This window comes from Lampris incognitus, chromosome 3, assembly GCF_029633865.1.
Source record: "Lampris incognitus isolate fLamInc1 chromosome 3, fLamInc1.hap2, whole genome shotgun sequence".
Lineage (NCBI taxonomy): Eukaryota > Metazoa > Chordata > Actinopteri > Lampriformes > Lampridae > Lampris > Lampris incognitus.
In genome coordinates this window covers 84829581-84853130 of record NC_079213.1, presented here as the reverse complement: position 1 = coordinate 84853130, position 23550 = coordinate 84829581, and the positions used below count along the sequence as shown (strand labels likewise).

At 47.6% G+C, this 23550-nt stretch overlaps 1 protein-coding gene across 1 annotated transcript in view; it reads right to left on the bottom strand.

Annotated features, from left to right (window-relative positions):
- LOC130109869 (low-density lipoprotein receptor-related protein 8-like) overlaps nucleotides 1–23331 on the bottom strand; it is a 42713-nt gene extending 19382 nt beyond the window's left edge. Inside the window, exons 1-6 of the mRNA XM_056276840.1 lie at nucleotides 23271–23331; nucleotides 22470–22595; nucleotides 21384–21500; nucleotides 17498–17869; nucleotides 7150–7269; nucleotides 6814–6939 (exon numbers count right to left, since the gene is read on the bottom strand). Of these exons, the coding sequence (XP_056132815.1) occupies nucleotides 6814–6939; nucleotides 7150–7269; nucleotides 17498–17869; nucleotides 21384–21500; nucleotides 22470–22595; nucleotides 23271–23331 (922 nt within the window). The remainder of the gene's footprint in view (nucleotides 1–6813; nucleotides 6940–7149; nucleotides 7270–17497; nucleotides 17870–21383; nucleotides 21501–22469; nucleotides 22596–23270) is intronic.
- Nucleotides 23332–23550: the final 219 nt, after the last annotated feature.

Below are 23550 nucleotides of genomic sequence, written 5' to 3'. Positions count from 1 at the left end.
CCAGCCGATAAATGACTTGACCTAAACCTATCAGTTGTGACCAAGATAATGTACACGCAATGTCCCGGAATCAATGGACTGCAACACAAAGCAAGTGAGCATGACAGCTTAAGAGTTTGTTTACCAGTCCTTTCACAGGGCTCTTAGGTTTCTATAATTAATGGTTAACTGAATACAAAGGGACCTGTCTGAACTGGAGGGGCTTGATTGATGGGTGTTGAGAAGCACCACCGCCTTGTGAAAATTTCAGTTGGCCTTGGCTGCTTTATCCATAAAAAAAGGCTATGACGCAATGCTCTGATGCCGCACTCATAGTATACTCAGACTTTATAATAAGCACCTTCAGAGATTTTGATCAATAGCTCCCCCTTTGGGTTTTAATAGAGCCAAACAACTTCAGTAAGGTGTATGTATTGTTAACATCTTTCCCCTGAGATATATATGAATAGTCTGCACTGATGAAAATTAATGGTTTGTGATTTCACATAGCAGTCCAACTTAATACGTTTCATGACCACTCTCATAAAGCACAGTCATTTAACTGTTTAAGAGCGCTGGCTAAGTTTACAAATGGCAAGCTTCTGCAAGTCTTCAGTGTTTGAGTTGATAATCTCTAGTCTTGGGCTCTAATAATTTCTAGTTGTGGGTCTGAACCAACTAAAACATGCGGTGAGAAGTGGCCACCTCACAACCTTTCTGTTAGGGTTTGTGGAAGACCCCAAGCGCACGACACCAGACAGAGATGGGGTTAGCCAAAAACTGGCGTACTTTATTCCTTACGCGTACAAATAGTCAAACATAGGAAGGCAATGAGCGACAAAGAAAAAACGGAAAGCTCAAGGGGGAAAAAAGCTCGCAGGTAATCCAAATCGGGACACGGCAGGAAACTTCCACAGGGAAACTTTGCAAGGTAAAAACATGAACCAAGGACTGGGATGAGTTTGTAGAGAAAAGGACCGTGGGAAGAGAGTGGCCGCTACTGCGGGTGCGGGGAGGTTACAACACGAACTGACAACGGGCACGTGGGAGGCCACCAAACTTAAGCCCAGCCCTGATGACTAAGCCCGGCCCTGACGAGCCGATTGGCTGCCGGCGCGGGGTGGGCGGGCCACGGCGCGGGTTGAGCGAGCCATAACAGTACCCCCCTCCACGGGAGCAACCAGGCGACTTGCCCCGCTTCTCGGGATGGGAATGATGGAACTCAGTGAGCAGCCCAGGGTCCAGGATGAGCTGGCGGGAGACCCAGCTACCTTCCTCCGGACCGTAGCCCTCCCAGTCCACCAAATACTGGAACCCCCGTCCTCGGCGCCGGACGTCCAGCAGCCGGCGGACTTTCCACTGGGGGTGCCCATCCACGATCTCAGGGGGAGGCGGAGCCGGGGCCGGAGGCATCAGAGGACTGTGGGAGACAGGCTTAACCCGAGACACATGAAACACGGGATGGGTCTTCAAGGAAGCCGGAAGCTTAAGACTCACCGCCGCGGGGCTGAGAACCTTCCTGATCTCAAAGGGCCCGACAAACTGGGGGTTCAGCTTCTTCGCGGTGGACTGAAGCGGGAGATCCTTCGAGGACAGCCACACCCTTTGGCCTGGTTGGTACATAGGTGCTGGGGACCGGCGTCGGTTGGCTCCCCGACCGGCGCGCTCAGCTGCCTGGAACAGAGCAGCTCTGGTCACCTCCCAGACGCGACGACACCGGTTCAGATGGGCCTGCACGGAGGGAACCGCCACTTCCAACCCCTGCGCAGCAAAGAGAGGGGGCTGGTAGCCCAGGGACACCTCAAAAGGTGAGAGGCCGGTGGCAGAGCTGACCAGGGAGTTGATGGCATACTCGACCCAGGGGAGGAACCGGCTCCAGGAGCTGGGCTTCTTGGCGGCCACGCACCGGAGGGGAGACTCCACGCTCTGGTTCATCCTCTGTCTGTCCGTTAGTCTGTGGGTGATAGCCAGAGGAGAGACTAACAGAGGCATCCAACCCCTTACAAAAGGCCTGCCATACCTAGGAGACGAACTGGGGCCCTCGGTCCGAGACGACGTCCAGGAGAAGGCCGTGGAGACGGAAGACGTGGCTCGTCAGGAGGTCCGCCGTCTCAGAAGCCGATGGGAGTCTGGGGAGGGCCACCAGGTGCACTCCCTTACTGAAGCGGTCCACCACTGTCAGGATCACAGTGTTACCCTGGGAGGGAGGCAGTCCGGAGACAAAATCTAATGCCACATGGGACCAGGGCCGGCTTGGAGTTGGGAGGGGCTGCAGCAGACCCGCGGGTGCCTGGTGAGAGGCCTTGTTGTGAGCACAGACGGAGCAGGCCCCTACGAAGTCCCTGACGTCGTTCTTCATGGTGGGCCACCAGAAACGCCGAGCCAGAAAGGTGAAGGTGCGGTGGACACCCGGGTGGCAAGCAAACTGACTGGCATGGCCCCACTGGAGAACCCGGGGCCGGACTGCGTCCGGGACGAATAGGCGGCGTGGAGGGACGTGGCTCAGGGCGGGATGGGAGCGCAACGCCTGCCTGACCACGGTCTATATGCCCCAGGTAACCACGCCAACCACCCTGGACTCAGGAAGGATGGGAGTCAGCTCTTCTGTAGCTGGCTCCCTCCTCGGGTGTTGTCGGGACAGGGAGTCTGCCTTCGTGTTGCGGGACCCAGGGCGATAAGTCAGCATGAAGTCAAACCGACTGAGGAAGCTGGCCCACCGTGCCTGCCGACCATTGAGGCGCTTGGTTGCCCGGATGAACGTCAAGTTCTTATGATCCGTCCAGATGGTGAACGGCTGTTCCGCCCCCTCCAGCCAATGGCGCCAATCCTCCAGAGCAGCCACCACTGCCAGCAGCTCCCGGTTCCCGACATCGTAGTTCTCCTCGGCGGGGAGGAACCGGCGAGAGAAGAAGGCGCATGGATGGACCTTCTGGTCAGATGCTGACCGCTGGGAGAGGACAGCCCCCAACCCGGTGTCCGAAGCGTCCACCTCTATGATGAACTGCCTCTTGGGGTCGGGGTGGAGCAGGATCGGGGCGCTGGTGAACCTCTCCTTGAGGAACTGGAACGCAGAGCGGGCAGCCGGGGACCAGATGAACAGCTGGGAGGGGGAGGTCAGCCTGGTGAGAGGTTCTGCCACGCAGCTGTAGTTCCGGATGAACCTCCGATAGAAGTTCGCAAACCCGAGGAAGCTCTGTAATTCCTTCCGTGATGTGGGATCGGGCCAGTCCACCACAGCCTGGATCTTGCGGGGGTCGGCCCGGGTCTGTCCCCTCTCAACGACGAAGCCCAGGTAGTCAACGGAAGGGGAATGGAACCGGCACTTCTCTGCCTTGACGAAGAGCCGGTTACGGAGGAGACGTTCGAGTACCCGGCGGACATGCTGGACATGTTCCTCGAGGGTCCTGGAGAAGATGAGGATGTCATCGAGGTACACCACCACAAACTCGTTGAGCATGTCGCGGAGAATGTCATTCATGAGAGCCTGGAATACCGCCAGGGCGTTGGTGAGGCCGAACGGCATGACCAGGTACTCATAATGACCCTGGGGCGTCTTAAAGGCTGTCTTCCACTCGTCCCCCTTCCGGATCCGGACCAGATGATAGGCACACCGGAGGTCCAGCTTAGTGAAGACTGTAGCCTGGGTGAGGGGCTCAAGGGTGGAACTCATGAGAGGAAGGGGGTACTTGTTTTTGTTGGTTATCTCATTGAGTTGGCGATAGTCAATGCAGGGTCGGAGGCCCCTGTCCTTCTTCACGAAAAAGAATCCAGCTGCCACCTGGGAGGACGAGGGCCGAATGAGCCCCGCTGCCAAGGACTCGGAGATGTACTCGTCCATCGCAGCTTTCTCGGGGATGGTCAGACTGTACAGACGACTGCTGGGAAGGGGTGCCCCAGAGTGGAGGTCGATAGCACAGTCATAAGGCCGATGAGGAGGAAGAGATTGGGCCCGGGTCTTGCTGAAAACCTCACCTAACTCATGATACTCAGGGGGAACAGAGGAGAGGTCGGGAGGCAGGGTACTAGGGGCACATCGGGGGGATGGGGCGGGAGCAGCCTGGAGACATTGGACATGACAGGAGGAGCTCCACTCCATGATGGTACCGGAGGCCCAGGCGATGTGTGGCTCATGCTGCACGAACCAGGGGCGCCCTAGGATCACAGGGACTAACGGTGACTGGATGATGTAGAACCGAAGTCTCTCCACATGGTTACCTGCTATGGTCAGAGACACAGGGTGGGTGCGTTGGGTGACGCTGGCCAGGCAGCGCTCGTCCAGCGCGAAGGCCTCCGTGGGCTTCTCCAGCGTCTCTAGCGGGATGTTAGCCTGGGCAGCAAACTCCGAGTCCAGGAAACACTCATCAGCCCCCGAGTCGAGGAGTGCACCCACCGTGAGCCGCTGGTCATCCCAGGCCAGGGTAACGCTAACTAGATGGTTCTGTGGGGCAGGACGGCGGGAACAGGAAAGTCGGCTCACTAGGATCTCCCGGGACCCCAGGTGAGCCTAGTCTTTTGGCCAAGTGGGGCAGCCGCTGATCAGATGTCCCTTCTGGCCACAGTAGAGGCATTGACCCGCCTTGAACCGGGCCTCCCGTTCGGCCGGACTAAGGCGCGTGCACCCCAGCTGCATAGGTTCCTCCCCCATCGTGGTCTGGGGCGCGGGGGGAGAAACGGCCACAGGGAAAGTGGGGCGAACAGGAGTGGGGATCCTGTTAGGAGTGCTGGACGACTGGGGAATGGACGGGGATCCACACAGGGCTCGCTCGCGCCTCCTCTCCTGGAGGCGTCCGTCAATGCGGATGGCGAGCTTGATCAGGTCCTCGAGGGAGGTGGGCTCCTCCCGGGTGGCTAGCTGGTCCTTGACAGCCTCGCTGAGGCCTCTCCGGAAGGTGACCCGAAGTGACCGGTCATTCCAGCCGCTCTCAGCTGCGGCCAGCCTAAACTCCACCGAATAGTCTATGACACTGCCCCTGCCCTGCTGGATACTGCTCAGCCGAGCACCAGGGTCCTGGCCACCGACTGGATGGTGGAAAACCTTCCGTAGTTCCGCCTTAAAGGACTCATAGGTGAGGCAGAAACTGGCCTTCATGGACCAGGAAGCAGTGGCCCACTGAGCTGCTTGGCCTGTGAGCAGGTTGGTCACATAAGCGACCCGGGCAGCATCAGACGTGAACATGCTGGGTTGGTGCAGGAAGACCAGCTCACACTGCATGATGAACGTGGCACAGGTCTCAAAGTCGCCATCAAACGGTCGTGGGCTAGAGAGGCAGGGCTCCCAGGGAACTGGGTTGAGCCCCACAGGGTTAACCGGGGCAGCGGGCCCAAGGGGCGGGTTACCCACGACTCCAGGGGCAGGCCGGCTCGGCGGCTGGCTGGTGAGAGCCGCCATGATGGTTTGCAACTGCCGCAGGATCTCTGCTTGTTGGCTCGCCAATGCCGCCTGCTGCCTCGTTAGGTTACCCACACAGGCCTGGAGGGGCGGGACCCGAGTCTGATGATCTCTCACCGCGGCGGAGTTTGCCTCTAGCTGCTGGGTGTGGGAGTTAGTCAGTTGGATCTATTCGATGAGAGCCGCTCGAAGCGGGCTGGCCGGTACGCTCTCTGTGTCGGCTGGGGTCGTCATGGTCAGTTCGTACTGTTAGGGTTTGTGGAAGACCCCAAGCGCACGACACCAGACAGAGATGGGGTTAGCCGAAAACTGGCGTACTTTATTCCTTACGCGTACAAATAGTCAAACATAGGAAGGCAATGAGCGACAAGGAAAAAACGGAAAGTCCAAGGGGGAAAAGGCTCGCTGGTAATCCAAACGGGAACACGGCAGGAAACTTCCATGGGGAAACTTTGCAAGTGAAAAACATGAACCAAGGACTGGGATGAGTTTGTAGAGAAAAGGACCGTGGGAGGAGAGTGGCCGCTACTACGGGTGCGGGGAGGTTACAACACGAACTGACAACAGGCACGTGGGAGGCCACCAAACTTAAGCCCAGCCCTGACGAGCCGATTGGCTGCCGGCACGGGGTGAGCGAGCCATAACACTTTCCTCTACTATCTTTGTTTGGTTTCAAAGTGTGAGCCCACCTTTTTCCTGCATTAAACACCAAGACTGTCCTGGAACAGAAGTGTAGGCTGTTTTGGGGATGTTAATGGCATTCAGACCAGAGCAGTCACTAAGAGAGATGGGTAAACAGATTGCGCCGTCTATTTTCTGTGGTATTGGTACAAGTATAAATAGTTTTCTAATATCTACAGCTGCAATCAGTATTGTCACAAATCAAGCTACAATAACACTGATATACTTTAAGCCAACAACAATGTTGGTGGTGATGGGAGGGGAACTGTACAGTTATCTGCTCCACTATGCATGTGGCTTTGATTGCATTTTACTCAACATGGAAGTGAAGGAGGGTTTTTTGTTTTGTTTTTATGATGATGATGAAAACTGCTGGCAGTATAATCGCATACACAGAAAATATAGGCTTAAAGTGTAAAGTTTTGCTTCCTGAGCACAAGGCTGCTGCTGGCCTGGTTAGGGTTTCTACGACAATTGGTTAAAGAGGCATATCTCAAAAGTAGGAAAACACACCACAGAAGTTGAGCAAAATACTACAAGCCAGTATGAAATGGGGTGATAAAGGGGGGGCGAGAGCAGATTTGTCACCGAGGTTCAGATCTGGCCAACTCTGGTAGATGGCAGGTTCTCCAAGTGGCTTTAAAGGAGACTTTTGGTATACTAGAACTACTCCTTTCTGTAAACCTGCTAATACCAATATCAGACTTGCATTTCAGCCACATTTTGGCTAACAACTTATCATAAAGTTGTAGCCAGCAGCTTACCTTTGGCCTTGCATTCCCCAGTCTTTGGGCTCATCTGGTACCCATCATGGCAGACACAGGAGAAGTGGCCATTAACGTGAACACACAACTGACTGCACACGTCGCTGTCAAGACAGCTGTCAATTACTAGAGGACAGAGAGGGTAGAGTTCATCATCAGTCGTATTTTTCATGACCACAACATCAAGCATACCAGCACCACTGGAAACTTCAAATCGATACTGTAAAACCACTGTTATTCCAGTACTAAGCAGCTATACTTTTTCCAAAAGCCAGCTCTACTTTTACCATGTAACAGGACACCCTGGCTCAACACTAAGCTCACCTAGACACTCACCCTCACACTGGCTGTGCCCGACCAGCCTCATGCCACTGGGGCAATCGCAGAGGAAACCCAGGGTCTGATCCACACACAGGTGGGAACAGCCTCCATTGTTCACAAGACACTCATTCTCACCTGCAAAAGCAAAAATGACACAGTCAGTGGTTTTACTAAAAAGGGACATCCACTGAATCTATCTAAATTATCACAGGCGAAGTGGTTTCATTGAGGATCACCAACTGAAACACCTATGTCCAAATGTATGAAGTCAGATAAAATTTGAATTTAAGACAGCATAACACACCCACTAAACGAGCTGGCCAGGTTTCCCAAATATTCAGGATCAGGATTCTTTGGCATGCATGTACTAAACAACATAAAATTTCCATTGCGTTCTCTCATTTAGCGGATACTTCCATCCAACATGGCTTACAAAAAGTCAGCAATTAGCAAATAGGTTTGTGTGTCAACCAACATGTATCTTTGAATTCTGAATATTAATCATATCATAGCCAATAATACATGTCTTTTAGTGCACTTATTGTAAATGTACAACAAATAGACCGCTACTAGTTCAGTAGCAGGATTAAAGCAATGTGAAAACAAAGCAAATCAAATCAATTTTATTTGTATAGCCCGATATCACAAATTACAAATTTGCCTCAGTGGGCTTAACAGCAACACAACATCCTGTCCTTAGACCCTCTCATCGGATAAGGAAAAAATCCCTAAAAAACCCCTTTAACAGGGAGAAAAATAGGAAGAAACCTCAGGGAGAGCAACAGAGGAGGGATCTCTCTCCCAAGACGGACAGCGTGCAATGGATGTTGTGTTCACACAATTTACATAATACAACATTGAAAGAGGATAACAGAATTATAATGGACATAAAATTTATGAAGAACATGATGCACAGGATGCCAAGCAGTGTCCACGTGCCAACGGAGCAGTCCAGGACCCAAGCCACGCGACCAGCATCATCATGTAATAAGAAAAACTTAGGTGAGGAATGGAAGGGCAGGCAGCATCCAGATGGCGGCCACCATCACCACGGAGACCTGGGAGGAGAACCGACTGCACATGCACGCAAGAGAGACTCACATGACACCATTCAAACACAGAAAAAGAGAAAGGAGAAGACATCATTCAGAGAGAGAGAATAGACATGTTAGAGAAGAGAACAGTTTGCAATAGTCATAAGCCATAATCAATTAAGTCATCTATTCGTCATAATCTATACTCGATAATCTCGTCGGCAGAAGAGTGGTTGGTAAATTCATTGAGACAGAAAACCAACCCGCCATCCGGTACAGGTTGTGAAGCACTCAACTTAAAGGCAACTAATTGTAAACTAAGGCAAAAAGATGAGTTTTAAGTTTGGATTTAAAGGACTCAACAGACTCCAATTGTCTGATGGCAGCAGGCAGTTTATTCCACAAAAATGGAGGCCGATAGGAAAAGGCCCTGCCACCAGCTGACTTCTTTTTCACTTTGGGTACACACAGGAGCCCTGTATTTTGAGAACGAAGTGCTCGAGATGGCATGTAAGGTTTAAGGAGATCAGACAGGTAGGATGGAGCAAGCCCATTTAGGATTTTATAAGTCAGCAGAAGCACCTTGTATTCTGATCTAACATGGATAGGAAGCCAATGAAGGGAGGCAAGAATTGGTGTAATATGGTCAAATTTCCTGGTTTTAGTTAGGATTCTAGCAGCAGCATTCTGAACCATCTGAAGACTTTTAGTACTAGAATGTGGCAGAACTGAGAACAGAACATTACAGTAATCAAGTCTGGATGAAACAAATGCATGTATTAGAATCTCTGCATCAGCCATGGAGAGAAAAGACCGAATTTTAGATATGTTACGTAAATGAAAAAAGGCAGTCTTGGTGATTTCTTTAATGTGCTTATCAAAGGAAAGGCTGGGATCAAACGTAACACCAAGATTTTTGGCTGCCACACTTTGTGAAACCACAGAGTTGTCGATTGTTATCGTTACTTGATCAAATTGGTGTCTGTGTCTAGCAGAGCCAATGACTAGCATCTCGGTTTTATCTGAATTTAAAAGCAGAAAGTTAAGTGACATCCAGTTTTTCACAGTAGCCAAGCAGGCCTCTAAGTTAGTGATTTGAGTATGATCATCAGCCCTTAAAGGCACATACAGCTGAGTATCATCAGCATAGCAATGGAAATTTATTCCGTAACTGCGTATAATTTGGCCAAGAGGTGTAATGTAAAGAGAGAAAAGTAGAGGGCCAAGTACTCAGCCCTGTGGCAAACCATGTTTGTCAGAAAATTTTGATATAATATTATTATAGCAGACACAATGTGTTCTTCCAGATAAGTAGGACTTAAGCCAAGAGAGAGCTAAGCCAGAGACACCAAAATTACAGTTTAATCTACCCAAAAGTATACAGTGATCAATGGTGTCAAAGGCTGCACTGAGGTCCAGTAGTAGAAGCACAGAAGTGGAATCAGAATCGATCGCCAGTAGAAGATCATTTACCACTCTGGTCAGAGCAGTTTCAGTGGAGTGACAGGGCCTGAAAGCCGACTGAAAAGGTTCATATAGATCGTTTTCTTTTATATGGGTCAAAAGTTGTTGATACACAACTCTCTCTAGTACTTTAGAGAAGAATGGACGATTAGAGACTGGCCGATAGTTATTAAGAGACCCTGGATCAAGGTGCAGTTTTTTAAGTAGAGGTTTAACCACAGCTGTCTTAAAACTGCTGGGAACAATGCCAGTAGTAAGAGATAAATTAACGATGTCTAGCATTGTAGGTCCAAGAAAAGGCCAGTGGTCTTTAAAAAGTTTTGCTGGTAAGGGATCAAGTAGGCAAGCAGTTGGTTTAGAAGCTGACATGAACTTAGTCAAAGTATCAAGTGAGATAGTCTCAAAAGCTGTAATAACTGGAACTGACAGTGACTCATTGTGTAGATATGAATTTAGTATGACAGGATCTGCAGGAGTAGATGGAGTTGAAGAACTAATTTTGTTTAAGATCTCCTCAACCTTATTGCAGAAAAAAATCTAGAAATTCATGGGCTCTGAATGGTGAGCAGCTAATAGACGACTGCTTTTTAGTAAGTTTAGATACAGTGTCAAAGAGAAACCTGGGTTTATGTTTATTAATATTTATTAAGTGAGAGAGATACGATGTTTTTGCAGTAGATAAAGCACGCTTGTATTTCAATAAACACTCGTGCCAAAGCAGCATATCATAAAAACTCTCGCCCCCTCCTGTTGAAGCCATTTCTGGTAAAAAAAAAAAAAAGAAAAAAATTTTCCTTGTGTTTAGATAGGACACAAAATTCAGAAAACTCAGGCACTCATATCAGATATTTTTGTAACACACCAAACAGAGAAACTACCACAATCGTTACCAACCATCAACTTTCTGACACGTTGTACCACATTTGTGTAAGAAAGTGGAGTCCTATCAAATTTTCATAAAAGCATGATTTAAATTCAAATTTAATACAGATAAAAATTAGGAACACACAGACGATGTTAAGATTATTGTGTGCACGTGTGTCGGTCTACGTCAGTGTTACTCTTTATGCGGCTCGTGAGACTTTGTTTTGCGCCTTATATAGATCCACTGATAACAATAAGAACATAGCTATAACTTACTTCTATAGGTTCCGTTTGTGTCCTGTTTTAGCACATTGAAATGAATTATCCAGCAGATGACAGCATACTGAAGATACGTCAAAGAACATAGGCTACGTAACAGCGTGGGATCATGGGTAGACGTATAGCCTATGTGTTTAGCTTCGTATTTGCGAAACATTTTTTTCATGTTGATAATGCTTACGTATAATTGCATACATACATGCATACATAAGATGGGTTCCACTCCCAGCCTTACAAACAAGTATTATATATTTTAATAATGCAGTGTAATTATTAATTGAGAATAAAAAGAGAAAGCCTGGTACTATATATTTTTTTAAACATACACAAAAATGGTAAATATCTTGAGAGTGATGATAAAAAGAAACACCCGAGTTATATCTGCAATCTCTGTGGCTCTTTGAGGAATGGTCTTATTCATAAGTGGCTCTCCTAAGAAAATTAGTGAGTACCACTGGTCTACGTTCACACAACAACCTTAACAAGAGGCGAGTCTGGTAAATGGGGATGTACTGAAATCATTTTTTCACTGCTGATAAAGATTCCAAGTACAAATCTTCAAGTAGGATGCTTTTGTTAAAAAAAAGAAAAAAGAAAAAAGAACCCAAGAATGAAGGCTATCACTGCAGTGATACCTGTGGTGTGGACTTCAGACTCAATGCTACTTGCCAAAAATCGTAATCTCGTAGCTCTTTAGGATTTAAATGTTTATTCAAAAATTTAATAAAAATTAGTTTAAAAAAATAAAGGCGGTTAAAAGAACTCGACTGACCGGTGCGCTTCATTGTCAAGATTTGAGACCAATGACTGGTACACCCTCTGGCGTTTCCTCTGTCGCCCTCTGCTGTTACACACAGGCCACAACAGTGGAGCGCATCACGGTAAACAACCATCTGTAAGTGCTCGGTTGATCTTGGGACCAAGTGATGGGAACATAGCAGCAAATAATTACATTCATGATGTAGAAAAGAACCAGAACCAGCCAAATAACTATCGACAAGTCAATAGTTTTGTCAATGCTGGCTTATTGCCACATCTAAATCAAACGGAGCCATTATTAACTGTTTAAGCTGTAGCTGTGTTTATTCTGCTATGCTCAAGGCCCAATCTGTGATTTATTTGACCAGATAAAAATATTTATAGATAGATAGATAGATAGATAGATAGATAGATAGATAGATAGATAGATAGATAGATAGATAGATAGATAGATAGATAGATAATCAGAGTGTTTGAGTTATAGATGGTAGACAAATATTTTGTGCCTTTTTCTAACCAACTTTAGTTGAAAAAGTGGGCCTGTTTTATTCCAGTGTTAAACATCACTGCTGTTGTGTTGTGTAGTCTTCTACTTGTATTAAGAGACCTGTCAACCAATTTGAACATTCCAAATCCTGCATTTTATATCTTGGTCATTCACATTTGAATTAAGGATTGCACCTTTACATTACTTGCTTCCAAGATCAGCTCAGCACTTGTAGGTTTTTTCCCCCCCACCTTCAGATGGAAGCAAACTCACATAAGTGGTATAGGGTTTACCTGCTCTTTATTTGTAAGCCACACAGTACTGAAACCTTGTTTAAAAACTGCTCTCTTAAACCTTGTCCTTACAGAAAGGGGAAAAATAAAATAAGACCATGTCCCTTAAAATTCAGAAAAGACGACAGTGAACTTCAGTATTATTCCGATTAAACAGATTCAGAGTCAGTTTAATGCCAAGTAACTGCCCCTCTAAGATATGTGTACTATACTAGACTTTATCACATTAGTATAGCTGTAAAATAATAACGAGGCAAGAGACGAGCACCGTACGTTTTCAACTCCTTTCTTTTTTATCTCACTTCTTCATCACCCTCAGCACCGTACTACACTCAGCAACAATCATTAGGCTACTGCGCCCTCTGGTGGCGTGGTGGTATTGCAATGCATGAACAATGAATGAACCGACTACACAACATATTCCCCCTCTTAAGAAGCTTACCCGTACATGAAAATACTATGTCCCATGTCACAGACATCAGTAGTACAATAACTCAAGTGCTATCAGCATCAACACAACTTCCCACAATAGAAATGTTATAATAACCATCAACCACAATAACCATCAACCACAGTTCCACTGTAATATTACTGTAAATAAAATATAGCAGGAAATATTGAACGTGTAATCCCAAAAATGTTAATCAGTGTAACATAGGCACTTTCAATCACAAGGCACTAAAATCACAGTAACCTGGTATCAATCAAAATCAGTGCAAAACAAACATTTTTTTTCTTAGTCACAGCAGTTTTTTTCACATTTTAGTATCAACAGTATTTTTTTCACATTTTCACATCCACTTATTCTCTCCTCATTTCTCACCGTCCATTGGACTAACTAGTGTTCATAGTCCTTCAGCCAAGCAGGCTCCTTTCTTACTCTCACAGGTCTGTCCATGATCCCAGTGCCAACTGGTTGTTGGGGCGGCTCAGGTTGTCGGGCCGACTCCGGCACTGGAGCAGGGTTGGCAACTGGCTCTGGATCGGATTACCTGTTTGTTCCGCTTTCAGGCACCAGAGAGAGGTGGGCAGCGTTCCATGTACGCTCATCCTCTAGCACACAAGCACTCGAACCAGCTTTGCGTATCACTCGGGTAGGTCTCTGAAACTTAGACAGTCCCTTTTTCACATGGAAAGGTTTCCTCACTCTGACTAAGCTTCCCTCTTTGATCTTAGGCACACGTGCTCCCCTTTTCTTGTCAGTGTAGGTTTTCGATGCCTCCTGTTTGGCAGCAACCCGACTGCGTAGTTGTTCCTCCGACAGTGGGTCAGGTTTTCGTGCAGGGCCAATGTTCACTTTGGTGCGCATCAGTCGGTTGTACATGAGTTCATACGGTGACACCCCGGTGGTGCCATGTGGGGTAGCACGGTAGGTGGACAAGAAATCCTGTACGTATGGCTTCAATGGCCTTCTCTCCTGCTCGGCAGAGTAGTGTTTCTTTGAGAACGCGGTTCCAGCGCTCCACGGCTCCATTCGCTTGTGGATAGTAAAGAGACACTCTACTGTGTTTAATGTCTCTCGCTGCAAGGTAGTCTGCAAACTCGGTAGAGGTGAATTGTGTTCCATTGTCACTCACCAGTTTGATAGGATTTCCAAACCGGGAGAACACAGCAGACAGGAAGGTAGTGATTGCAGCGGTAGTGATAGTTGAAGTGAAAGCGACCTCTGGCCACTTTGTGTAGTAGTCAGTCAGCGTCACAGCAAAGCGACAGTCCCAAGTAGCTGACTCGAACGGTCCCACTATGTCTATCCCCACTTTCTGCCATGGGGCATCCGGGAGTGGGATGGGCTGGAGAGGAGCAGAATGCGTCTTGGCACTTTTATCATTCATCTGGCACGATCCACATGAGCGGATAGTCTCCTGCACACACGTGTCCATACCGGGCCACCAGTATAAATCCCGCAGTCTCTGTTTGGTGCGGACCACCCCTTGGTGTGTCTCGTGTGCCAAGTCCACCAGCTGCTTCCGTAGGGCAACTGGCACAAGTCGTCGGTGAGGCCCCCTGTAAATAATCACATCCTGTATTGACAGTTCATTTCTCGTGGCAAAGTATGGTTTGAGCTCGTCTGGTAGGGACTTAGCTGTCTTAGGCCAGCCCCTGTTTATCTGTGCTCTAAGAGCTGTGAGCTCAGGGCACGCCTCACATGCCTCCATAAAGTCTTTTACTGAAAGAGCTTTCAGTTCTGTGTCCAACAGAGCAACAAGCTCCGGCTCGGTCACTGGCTCTGTATCCTCGTCTGCAGGGAGGGGCAACCGGGAAAAGCAGTCGGCCGCCTGGTTTTGTGAGCCAGGACGGTACTCCACGTCGTATGTAAAGCACAGTAGTCTTGCAGACCAACACGCAATACGCATCCCTGCGCGGCCCAGGCCTTTTGTTGCAAGTAGTGTGGTCAAAGCCTGGTGGTCCGTGCGTAGTGTAAACCTAGTACCCCATAAGAAGGTCCTCCATTTTTCAGCGGCCCACACGCAGGCCAACGCCTCCTTTTCAACAATGGAGTACTTGCGTTCAGCGGGGTTAAGTGTGCGTGAGGCACATGCAACTGTACGTTCTGTCCCATCCGGGTGTAGTTGTGTCAGTACGGCCCCCAAGCCATAATCGGATGTGTCCGTAGACACGTAGGTGGGGAGGCTGGGGTCGAAGACGGACAGCGCTGGGCTGTTTACAATACGGTCCTTCACCACCTCGAAGCTCTGCTGAGCTGCTGAAGTCCACTGAAATGTGTCCTCACGCAGACATGCTCGCATAGGCTCCACGAGCGACGCGTAGTTGTTTACGAACTTCTGGTACCACGCCGTGAGCCCTAAAAATGAGTGAAGTGTTGTAGCATCACTTGGCACTGGAGCCTCTGTAATGGCTCTGACGTGCTCGGTGAGTGGCTGCAGGCCCTGGGCAGAGATCATGTGCCCAAGGAACCGCAGGCTGGACCGGTTAAACTAGCATTTTTCCTCGTTTAGTTGGAGACCGGCGCCCCCGATAGCGGCGAGCACCTCCTGCAGGTTGCAGTCGTGGTCCTCCTTGACCTTGCCATACACTATGACATCGTCCAAGTAGTACTGGACCCCCTTGAGGGCTTTAAGGATGAGTGACATCATCTTGGAGAACACACTTGGGGCGGAGCACAGCCCATATGGGACCTGTTTGAACCTGAAAAGTCCGTCGTGCGTTATGAATACGGTTAAGTCCCGGCTTTCTGGCGCTAAAAGGACTTGATGATATGCGTTTGCGAGATCTATGGAAGAATATACAGTAGCACCGCTCATCTCGGAGAACAAGTCATCCATGTGTGAAAGTGGGTAACTGTCCATCACTATAGCCTTGTTAGGCTCACGTAAGTCCACGCACAGTCTCACCGCACCGTTCTTCCGTCGCGTGACCACGATGGGTGAAACCCATAGAGATGCATCAATCCTCTCTATCACGTCCATTTCTAACAGTCTCTCAAGTTCTGTGGAGACAGCTTGTCTCATGGAGAGGGGAAGTCTCCTCAGCTTCTGTTGGACGGGCTGTACTGCTTCATTGCCCTCCTTCACTTTAACACGGTGGACAAAACCCTTGGCTAAGCCCAGTTTCACTGGTCCAGTTTTAACCTCAGTCACTGGAGCCGCAGTTGAGAGCACAGTATTAATTACTATAGAAAGTCTCAGTGCCCTGAATAAGTCCATCCCCAAGACAGCGGTACCTGTCTTTTTCACAATGTATAGTGTAGCCGGAACTGTAGTATCTTCGTGCTGCACTGTAGCTGATAGACAGCCTATTACTGGGTTGTCTGACTTTGTATATGACACTAACTTAACCTCTGGTTCTGTCAGGGGCACATCGCTGAAATGCTCTCTGTAGACGGGTTCAGGAATGATGGACACAGCGGCGCCCGTATCCACCACTAGCTCTACTGGGCAAGAAGTTGACCTAGCATTAATAGTCACTTCACATGATATTTTCTGAGCTGGTTGGGTTGCATTAATTCCCAGCACTTGCACAACAACTTCACCTACTTTTTTGGTAGACTTTTCACCTGACCTTTCAGAAGATTTACAAACTTTGGCAAAATGACCTACTTTATTGCATTTCCGACAAGTCATCTTCAGGGCAGGGCAGTCTGGAGCATTTGCAAGAGGAGTAGACGACCCACACCTAAAACAGCATCTGTCCTGTCTTGGAGTGGCGTTTGCAGGCTCTGCAGAGCGGTTGTATTTCCCTTTATTTTTGAATGGACGTTTAGGCTTCGCCGTTACAGCTTGCACGGGAACCTGGGACTCTGAACCTAGCGTGCGCGCATACCCGATGGCAGCTTCCGCCTGGCATGCAATCTGGAATGTTTTTTCAAGTGTCGAATTTGCATCTGCTTGTCCTAGCAGTCTCTCACGTATCTTCGCACAATGGATATGCTCGATGATCTGGTCACGTATCATTTCGTCTCTACTGTTGTCAAACCCACATGTTGTGGCAAGCTCGCGCAGCGCGGCAACGCACTCTATAATGGACTCCTGCGGTCTCTGTATTCTCTGTCTGAACTTATGACGTTCCACCACAACATTTATGGCTGGGTTGAAGTGTGCACGCAGTGCCATCATCGCTTCTTTGTAAGTCCTACCTGCATTTGCAAGTGTATAAAACACACGCTGGCCCTCTGTACCCAGACAATGTAAAAGAAGTGCACGTAACCTCGTGTCTGGCCAGTCATCACCATCCGCATCAATGGCTAGCAGATAGTTCTCGAACATCCTAGCCCACATGTCGAACGGAATTGTAGGTTGTCCGGCACACGGCAGAAATAAAGCAGGTAAGGGCACAGCTGCAGTCGCCATTTCTCGTCGCCAATTTGTCCTATACTAGACTTTATCACATTAGTATAGCTGTAAAATAATAACGAGGCAAGAGACGAGCACCGTACGTTTTCAACTCCTTTCTTTTTTATCTCACTTCTTCATCACCCTCAGCACCGTACTACACTCAGCAATAATCATTAGGCTACTGCGCCCTCTGGTGGCGTGGTGGTATTGCAATGCATGAACAATGAATGAACCGACTACACAACAATATGAATGTGCAGGTTTGCATCGCGTAGACATAATACAAAATTCCTATAAAATACAGAAATATAAATGGTAACAACTTCAAACACATGCACATTTCCATGCAGCTCAAGCACATCACTGGATTTTTAACAGTGAGAAACTCACCACAGTTCTCCTCGTCGCTGCCATCAGAGCAGTCGGGGGAACGGTCACACTTCCAGGTGCCAGGCACACACTCCCCATCACTACACTGGAATTCAGAGGCTGAACATGTGTGAGGGTTTGGGAGGGGGAGCAATGGACACATGACGCTGCCTTCATCCTGCCCATCAGGGCAATCAGCCTTTCCGTTGCATAGCCAGTTCCGGGGCAGGCAGGGGCCAAGCCGGCCACAGGAGAAGGAATCGCTGGTACAGTTCTGACAGGACACTTCATCACTCCCGTCACCACAGTCATCAACTCCGTCGCAATGAAAATGAAGGGCCACACACCGCCGGTTGTGGCACGTAAACTCATCCTCCTTACATCGTCGCACACCTGAGGACAGATGAATACACAATTTCAGCAGTGATACGGCAAATGCCGATTGTCCAAACACCTCCCCCCCACCCAACAATACAACCATCACAAAAACTGCACAGATCCCATCCATCCATTATCCAAACCACTTATCCTGCTCTCAGGGTCGTGGGGATGCTGGAGCCTATCCCAGCAGTCATTGGGCGGCAGGCGGGGAGACACCCTGGACAGGCCGCCATTCCATCACAGGGCCCCCAGCCACCCACCCACCCACACACACACACAGGGACAATTTAATATGGCCGATTCACCTGACCTACATGTCTTTGGACTGTGGGAGGAAACCGGAGCACCCGGAGGAAACCCACGCAGAGTCCATGCAAACTCCACACAGAGGATGACCCCCAAGGTTGGACTACCCGGGGCTTAAACCCAGGACCTTGTTGCTGTAAGGCAACCGTGCTCACCACTGCACCACCATGCTGCCCTCATGCTAAGTACATATATGCATACAAACACAGTATACATACTCACACATCAATATACACAAACACACACACACAGATTCCTAAGCAAACACAAGTTACTACTACTACTGAAGTCCACCTACATATTCAAAAACTACATCTAACACCTTAATGTCCAGCTTGGATCGAGGGGGTTCTTCAAACGGTTTTTGCATGGACCCAAACTTAGTAAATATGAAGTCTCTAACCCTGGAAGGCTGGGCTCAATGAGACATGCTAGCGTTCCTTCTCCACAAGGATTCCCCAAACACAGTCAACAGAGACTCTGCTTCACGAACCCATTCTACTACCTCTGCTGTGGGGACCCACTGGAAACACACTGACAAGCCATTTTGTGTCCCAACCCATACACTTAAAGAAACGATCCATCAGAGCAGCTCTGATGGATCCCACATAATAACAGAGAAAAATAAATTCACGAGATTTGATGAGACTTTTAACCCAAAGTCACATTATATGGCGCTAGCTGATGGAGCCAGGATGAACAACGTGGTGATGTGGAGGTGTTCCTACAGGAAATAGAAGGAAGAAAAGCCAAGATCATATTGAGGGAGGCCTTATTCATACCGCCGTAGCCACAAAGCATAGTCACTGTAAAAGCAGTCACAACTGATAGAGCCAAAGTGATCTTCCAGGAGGGATAGAATGAACATAATACACAAGGGTGGAACTGTTTTCCGCTTATATAGGAGCCTGAGAGGCTGTACTACCTGAAAATGGTAAATGACAACGACCAATGTGTTGAAGATTCGATTAATGATATGATGTCCAGTGACAGAGCAAATTTAACTTGTGATGTCAAGACATGGCATGAGATTCTGGGACACTGTAATATTGATGATGTGTTAAAATTACCCAATGTGTTAGAGGGTGTGAAGATCACAGGTAACAAACACCAAGGTAGATTGAAGTGTCTGCACTGAGGGAAAATGCACCAACAACAGAAATAGGAAACCTGATGCATAACCTAGTGCACCTCTGGAGTTGGTACAAACTGACTTAGCAGGTCCTATTGAGCCAACTGCTCAAGATGGATTTAAATATGCAAGTTTATTTACTTCCTTAAAAACAAGTGTGACACAACATTGGCAACAAAGAAGTTCCTGGCAAACAGTGCACCCTACAGTGCAGTCAAGTGTATCAGATCAGACAATGGCACAGGATACACGAGCGATACTTTTCAGTCACTTTTAAGGGATAAAGGTATAAAAGGACATGAAACATCATCCCCCTTACTTGCCCCATCAAAACGGTACAGCCGAGAGACAGTGGAGGACCCTCTGAAATGGGAAGGTGTCCATTATTAGAGAAGGGATTACCAAAAGGTATTGTGGCCTTATGCAGTTCAAAATGTTACTCATATTCATAATAGATTTCACAATAACAGGACACGTCCCAAGGACCAATCTGCGATGCCGGAAGTCAGCACGCCCCGGTCCCTGCCTTTGCCTGTCGGCCGGCCTGCATTGCACCCTACCCCGATGCTCATCCCCGCGTGTGGTGGGTCCACAGGGTGGTGGCTCCCGGTCGGGCCCAGCCCGAAACCAGACATCCTAATCAGGATGCCTCCTGGGCGCTTTCCTTTGGAGGTTTACCGGGCATGGCCAACTGGGAGGAGATCCCGAGGTAGACCCAGAACTCACTGGAGGGACTGCATGTCCAATCTGGCCTGGGAACGCCTTGGGATCCCCCAGGAGGAGCTGGAGGGCGTTGCTGGGGAGAGGGACGTCTGGAGTGCCCTACTTAGCTTGCTGCCACCGCGACCCGACCCCGGAAAAGCGGCTGATGATGAATGAATGAATGAATGAACAATAACAGGACTAAAAAAGCCCCATATTTCAGGTTAACAGGAAGAAAGACGAATCTTTAAAAAATGTGGGTGTTTGGATCAGATTGTTATGCATACAAACATGACCATAAGAAACTGGACCCCAGAGGTGAGAAGGGAAGAACAGCCCGGCTTACCTGATCTATCACTCACATACAGAAAAGGTACACACATCTGCACAGATTTCAAACCAACTTTCCACTGGACTGAAGCGCTCTACTTGACCCATTTTTCTGCCAAATCAGTTTACATTCCCAGCAATGACCATAGCTGCATTTTACAATATATTTAAACCAAATAAGCTTATTTTATCTGATAGTTTGCATTGTGAACATTTATGATGCTTGAACTTCTTTATAGCAAATCCTGCAGAAACAACTTTAGCTTCTGATGTCCAACTTTTAATAAGATTAGTGGGGAAGAAGAGTCCTCAAAGGCATTCTCCAACAGAACAGCAGAAATGTGCCAAGAAAATAATCTCATGAACAAATTAAATCATTTGGTCACTCATGAGCAGGAGAATATACTGCTGGTAGTCTAATCTAAGAGTTAGGTTAAGGGTGAATTTAGACAATAGACTTATAAAAAAAAAGTTTAACACTACTCTACAATTATTCTATAGACAATCATCTAAATGTTACATAGGAGAATTATTGGGAAAAAAACTACAATCAAGGTTTGTTTTATTGCATTTTAATTTGAAATATTGTTTATTATATTTTTATTGTTTGTAGAATCCTAAAATCATTAACTTATTGTTTTTGTTATTGCTATGTAATGTGTAGAAGAACTAGACAGTTCAATAAACCACATGGTAATGATTGTGGCCTAAAAGGTCACAGGTTTGATGCAATACCAAAGACACTTTAAGTAAGGCAGACAATCCTTTTCTACCCTCACCCGTCTGTCTGGAAAAGATAAATTCCTAAACCAGTTGCATTCAACCATGTGCCATGGAAGGCCATGTGTATGCAGGTTTTAATTCCAACCCAACACTACACCATATGAGTTCACTGATTAGTACACCTTCCACCAGACAGAGGGCTCAACCAGTGAAGTCAGCTTGTGTTGGGTTGGAAAGAAAACCTGTATACAGATGACCCTCCATGGCACACGGTTGAATACCACTGGCCTAAGCTGTGGTTGGGTGAGGTTGGGACCCCACATTGGCTCTTACCGCAGGTATCCTGTGTCTCGTCAGAGCCGTCTATACAGTCTGGTGTACCATCACAGAGCACATTCCTGGCTACACAGCCACCATCTTGACACAAGAACTCTTGGCATACTCTCTCCACTGGATTAAAGAAAACAACAATTAAACAATCCAATACTTCAGAGCAGAGCTGGAAACTCATTATCCCTCATCTACAGCCGTACTACACACATGCTGTCCGAACACATAATTACAGACATTTGTATATTTTCACTGTGCTATAGAATTAATGATGTTATTGTAGATTCTTCTGTAAATGGGCTACATTTTATATAGCGATTTTCTAGCTACAACAACCACTCAAAGCGTTTTGCAATTAATGCCTCACATTCACCCTCCTTTCTCTCTGACGCGCGCGCGCGCACGCACGCACGCATGCACGGCTGTGTCAGCCAGCCATGCAAGGCGTCAACCAGCTCATCAGGAGCAGTTAGGGGTTAGGTGTCTAGCTCAAGGACACCAACATTTTTGCAAGTAGGAGCCAAGAATTGAACTGGCAACCCTCCAGTTACCAGATGACTGCTCTACCTCCTGAGCCACTGTCACGCCACTTGTAACGGTTCAATAGAGCTTGGTTCATCTGATCATGTTTGTTCATGAATCTGAATCATGTTTGTAAGCTAATCAAACAACCCACAAAAGCACAGTGACATCAGAAACTTAACAGACTGGTTTGTTTTTGCACATTAAAAGGTGATAGAGCATGTCTTACATCGGTCAATGGTGTTTCTGTGAATGTAATGAAACCACATTGGCAATACAAAGTGGCAATACGAGGGTAGAGGCTAAAAGAGAATAATTGTGGGGGTGCAGAAAAAAATATTCTGCAAATTCTTACCAATGACGATTATTTTAAATAAAAAAAACATGCACTGACCAATTTTTTTTTTTTTGCAGGGGTCAAAACCCCTTACAAGTCTATACAGATGGCACAGCTAAATGTGACACTAAATGAGAGTCTGTGAGTGAGGAAGCCAGAAGCCAGGTTCATGAGGCGCTTTGCACCTAAGCCTGGCATGGTGAGAACTGTCTCAATGGTGTTCAGCTCACCGCAGTGAAGTTCATCCGTGCCATCATCACAGTCTGTATGTCCATCACACACCTTGACCTCCGGGACACATCGCCCACTGCTGCACAGGAAGAGCGCCTCGTCCTGGCAGGCTTGTAGTGCATGACCTGATGCACCCCATCAAATTAGACATAGGATTTTCACACTGCCTTGGAAGTCAAACATTTGGCTCACAAAACAAAGAAACAATGCGGTATAATGACTGTTAAGGCCCTGTAGTGTTTCTCTTTCGAAATGTTGGACTTGCCTGCTATTTGGATATGATACCAAAGAGGGCGGTAAGAGCCTATATTAGGTGTGCGAGTTATGCGTGAGAGCGTGGACACCTGAATTTACCCCAGGGGGATGAATAAAGTATTTATTTAAGCAATTGATCTATCTGGGGATGACCAGTTGTAGTACTCTTGCCTTGCTAATTAATTATGTAAATGGTTAAAGTCTGTAATGATCACCAGCTATGCGGTAAATTCCGCCTCACATGCGCATCGGTCTCCAGAATCATTGTGGACATTAATCCGTGGACAAGACATTTATGCTTAAACATAATCTCATTGTGTCGAGGTTGTGTCAGAACTTCACTCTTGGTACAATCTACCCGTGTCAAATACATTCAAACCGCTACCGAGAATCTCAATGAAAGCCTATGACAGCCCCGGCGGCTTTCATTACCACAGCTCACGCAACGCGAACAGATGCCTGCACTTGGACGCACTCATGCACACTTAAATAACGCCTAAATGCAGGAAAAACGCTCAAATGTACGAATATCTTGCACGCCTTACCTGAAATATTACCACAGATTAGCAAATAAATTAGAAGAAAAAGTCCACCAAAGTGGCCCATGCTCGGTGTCCTCGGTGGATGCGTAGTCGACGGCGCATAAATATGACGTAGAGGTCGGCTTGAATACTCAATTTATAATTTACCTTTTCGTTTAATGCAGAAATTTATTGAATATGTGGAAAACAAAAGTAGGTCTGCTACATTGTCTCTTCCCAATTTATCTAGACAAATATATTGTGGACGAGGGGGGTAATAGAGCACAGGTGTAACGGTAACTTA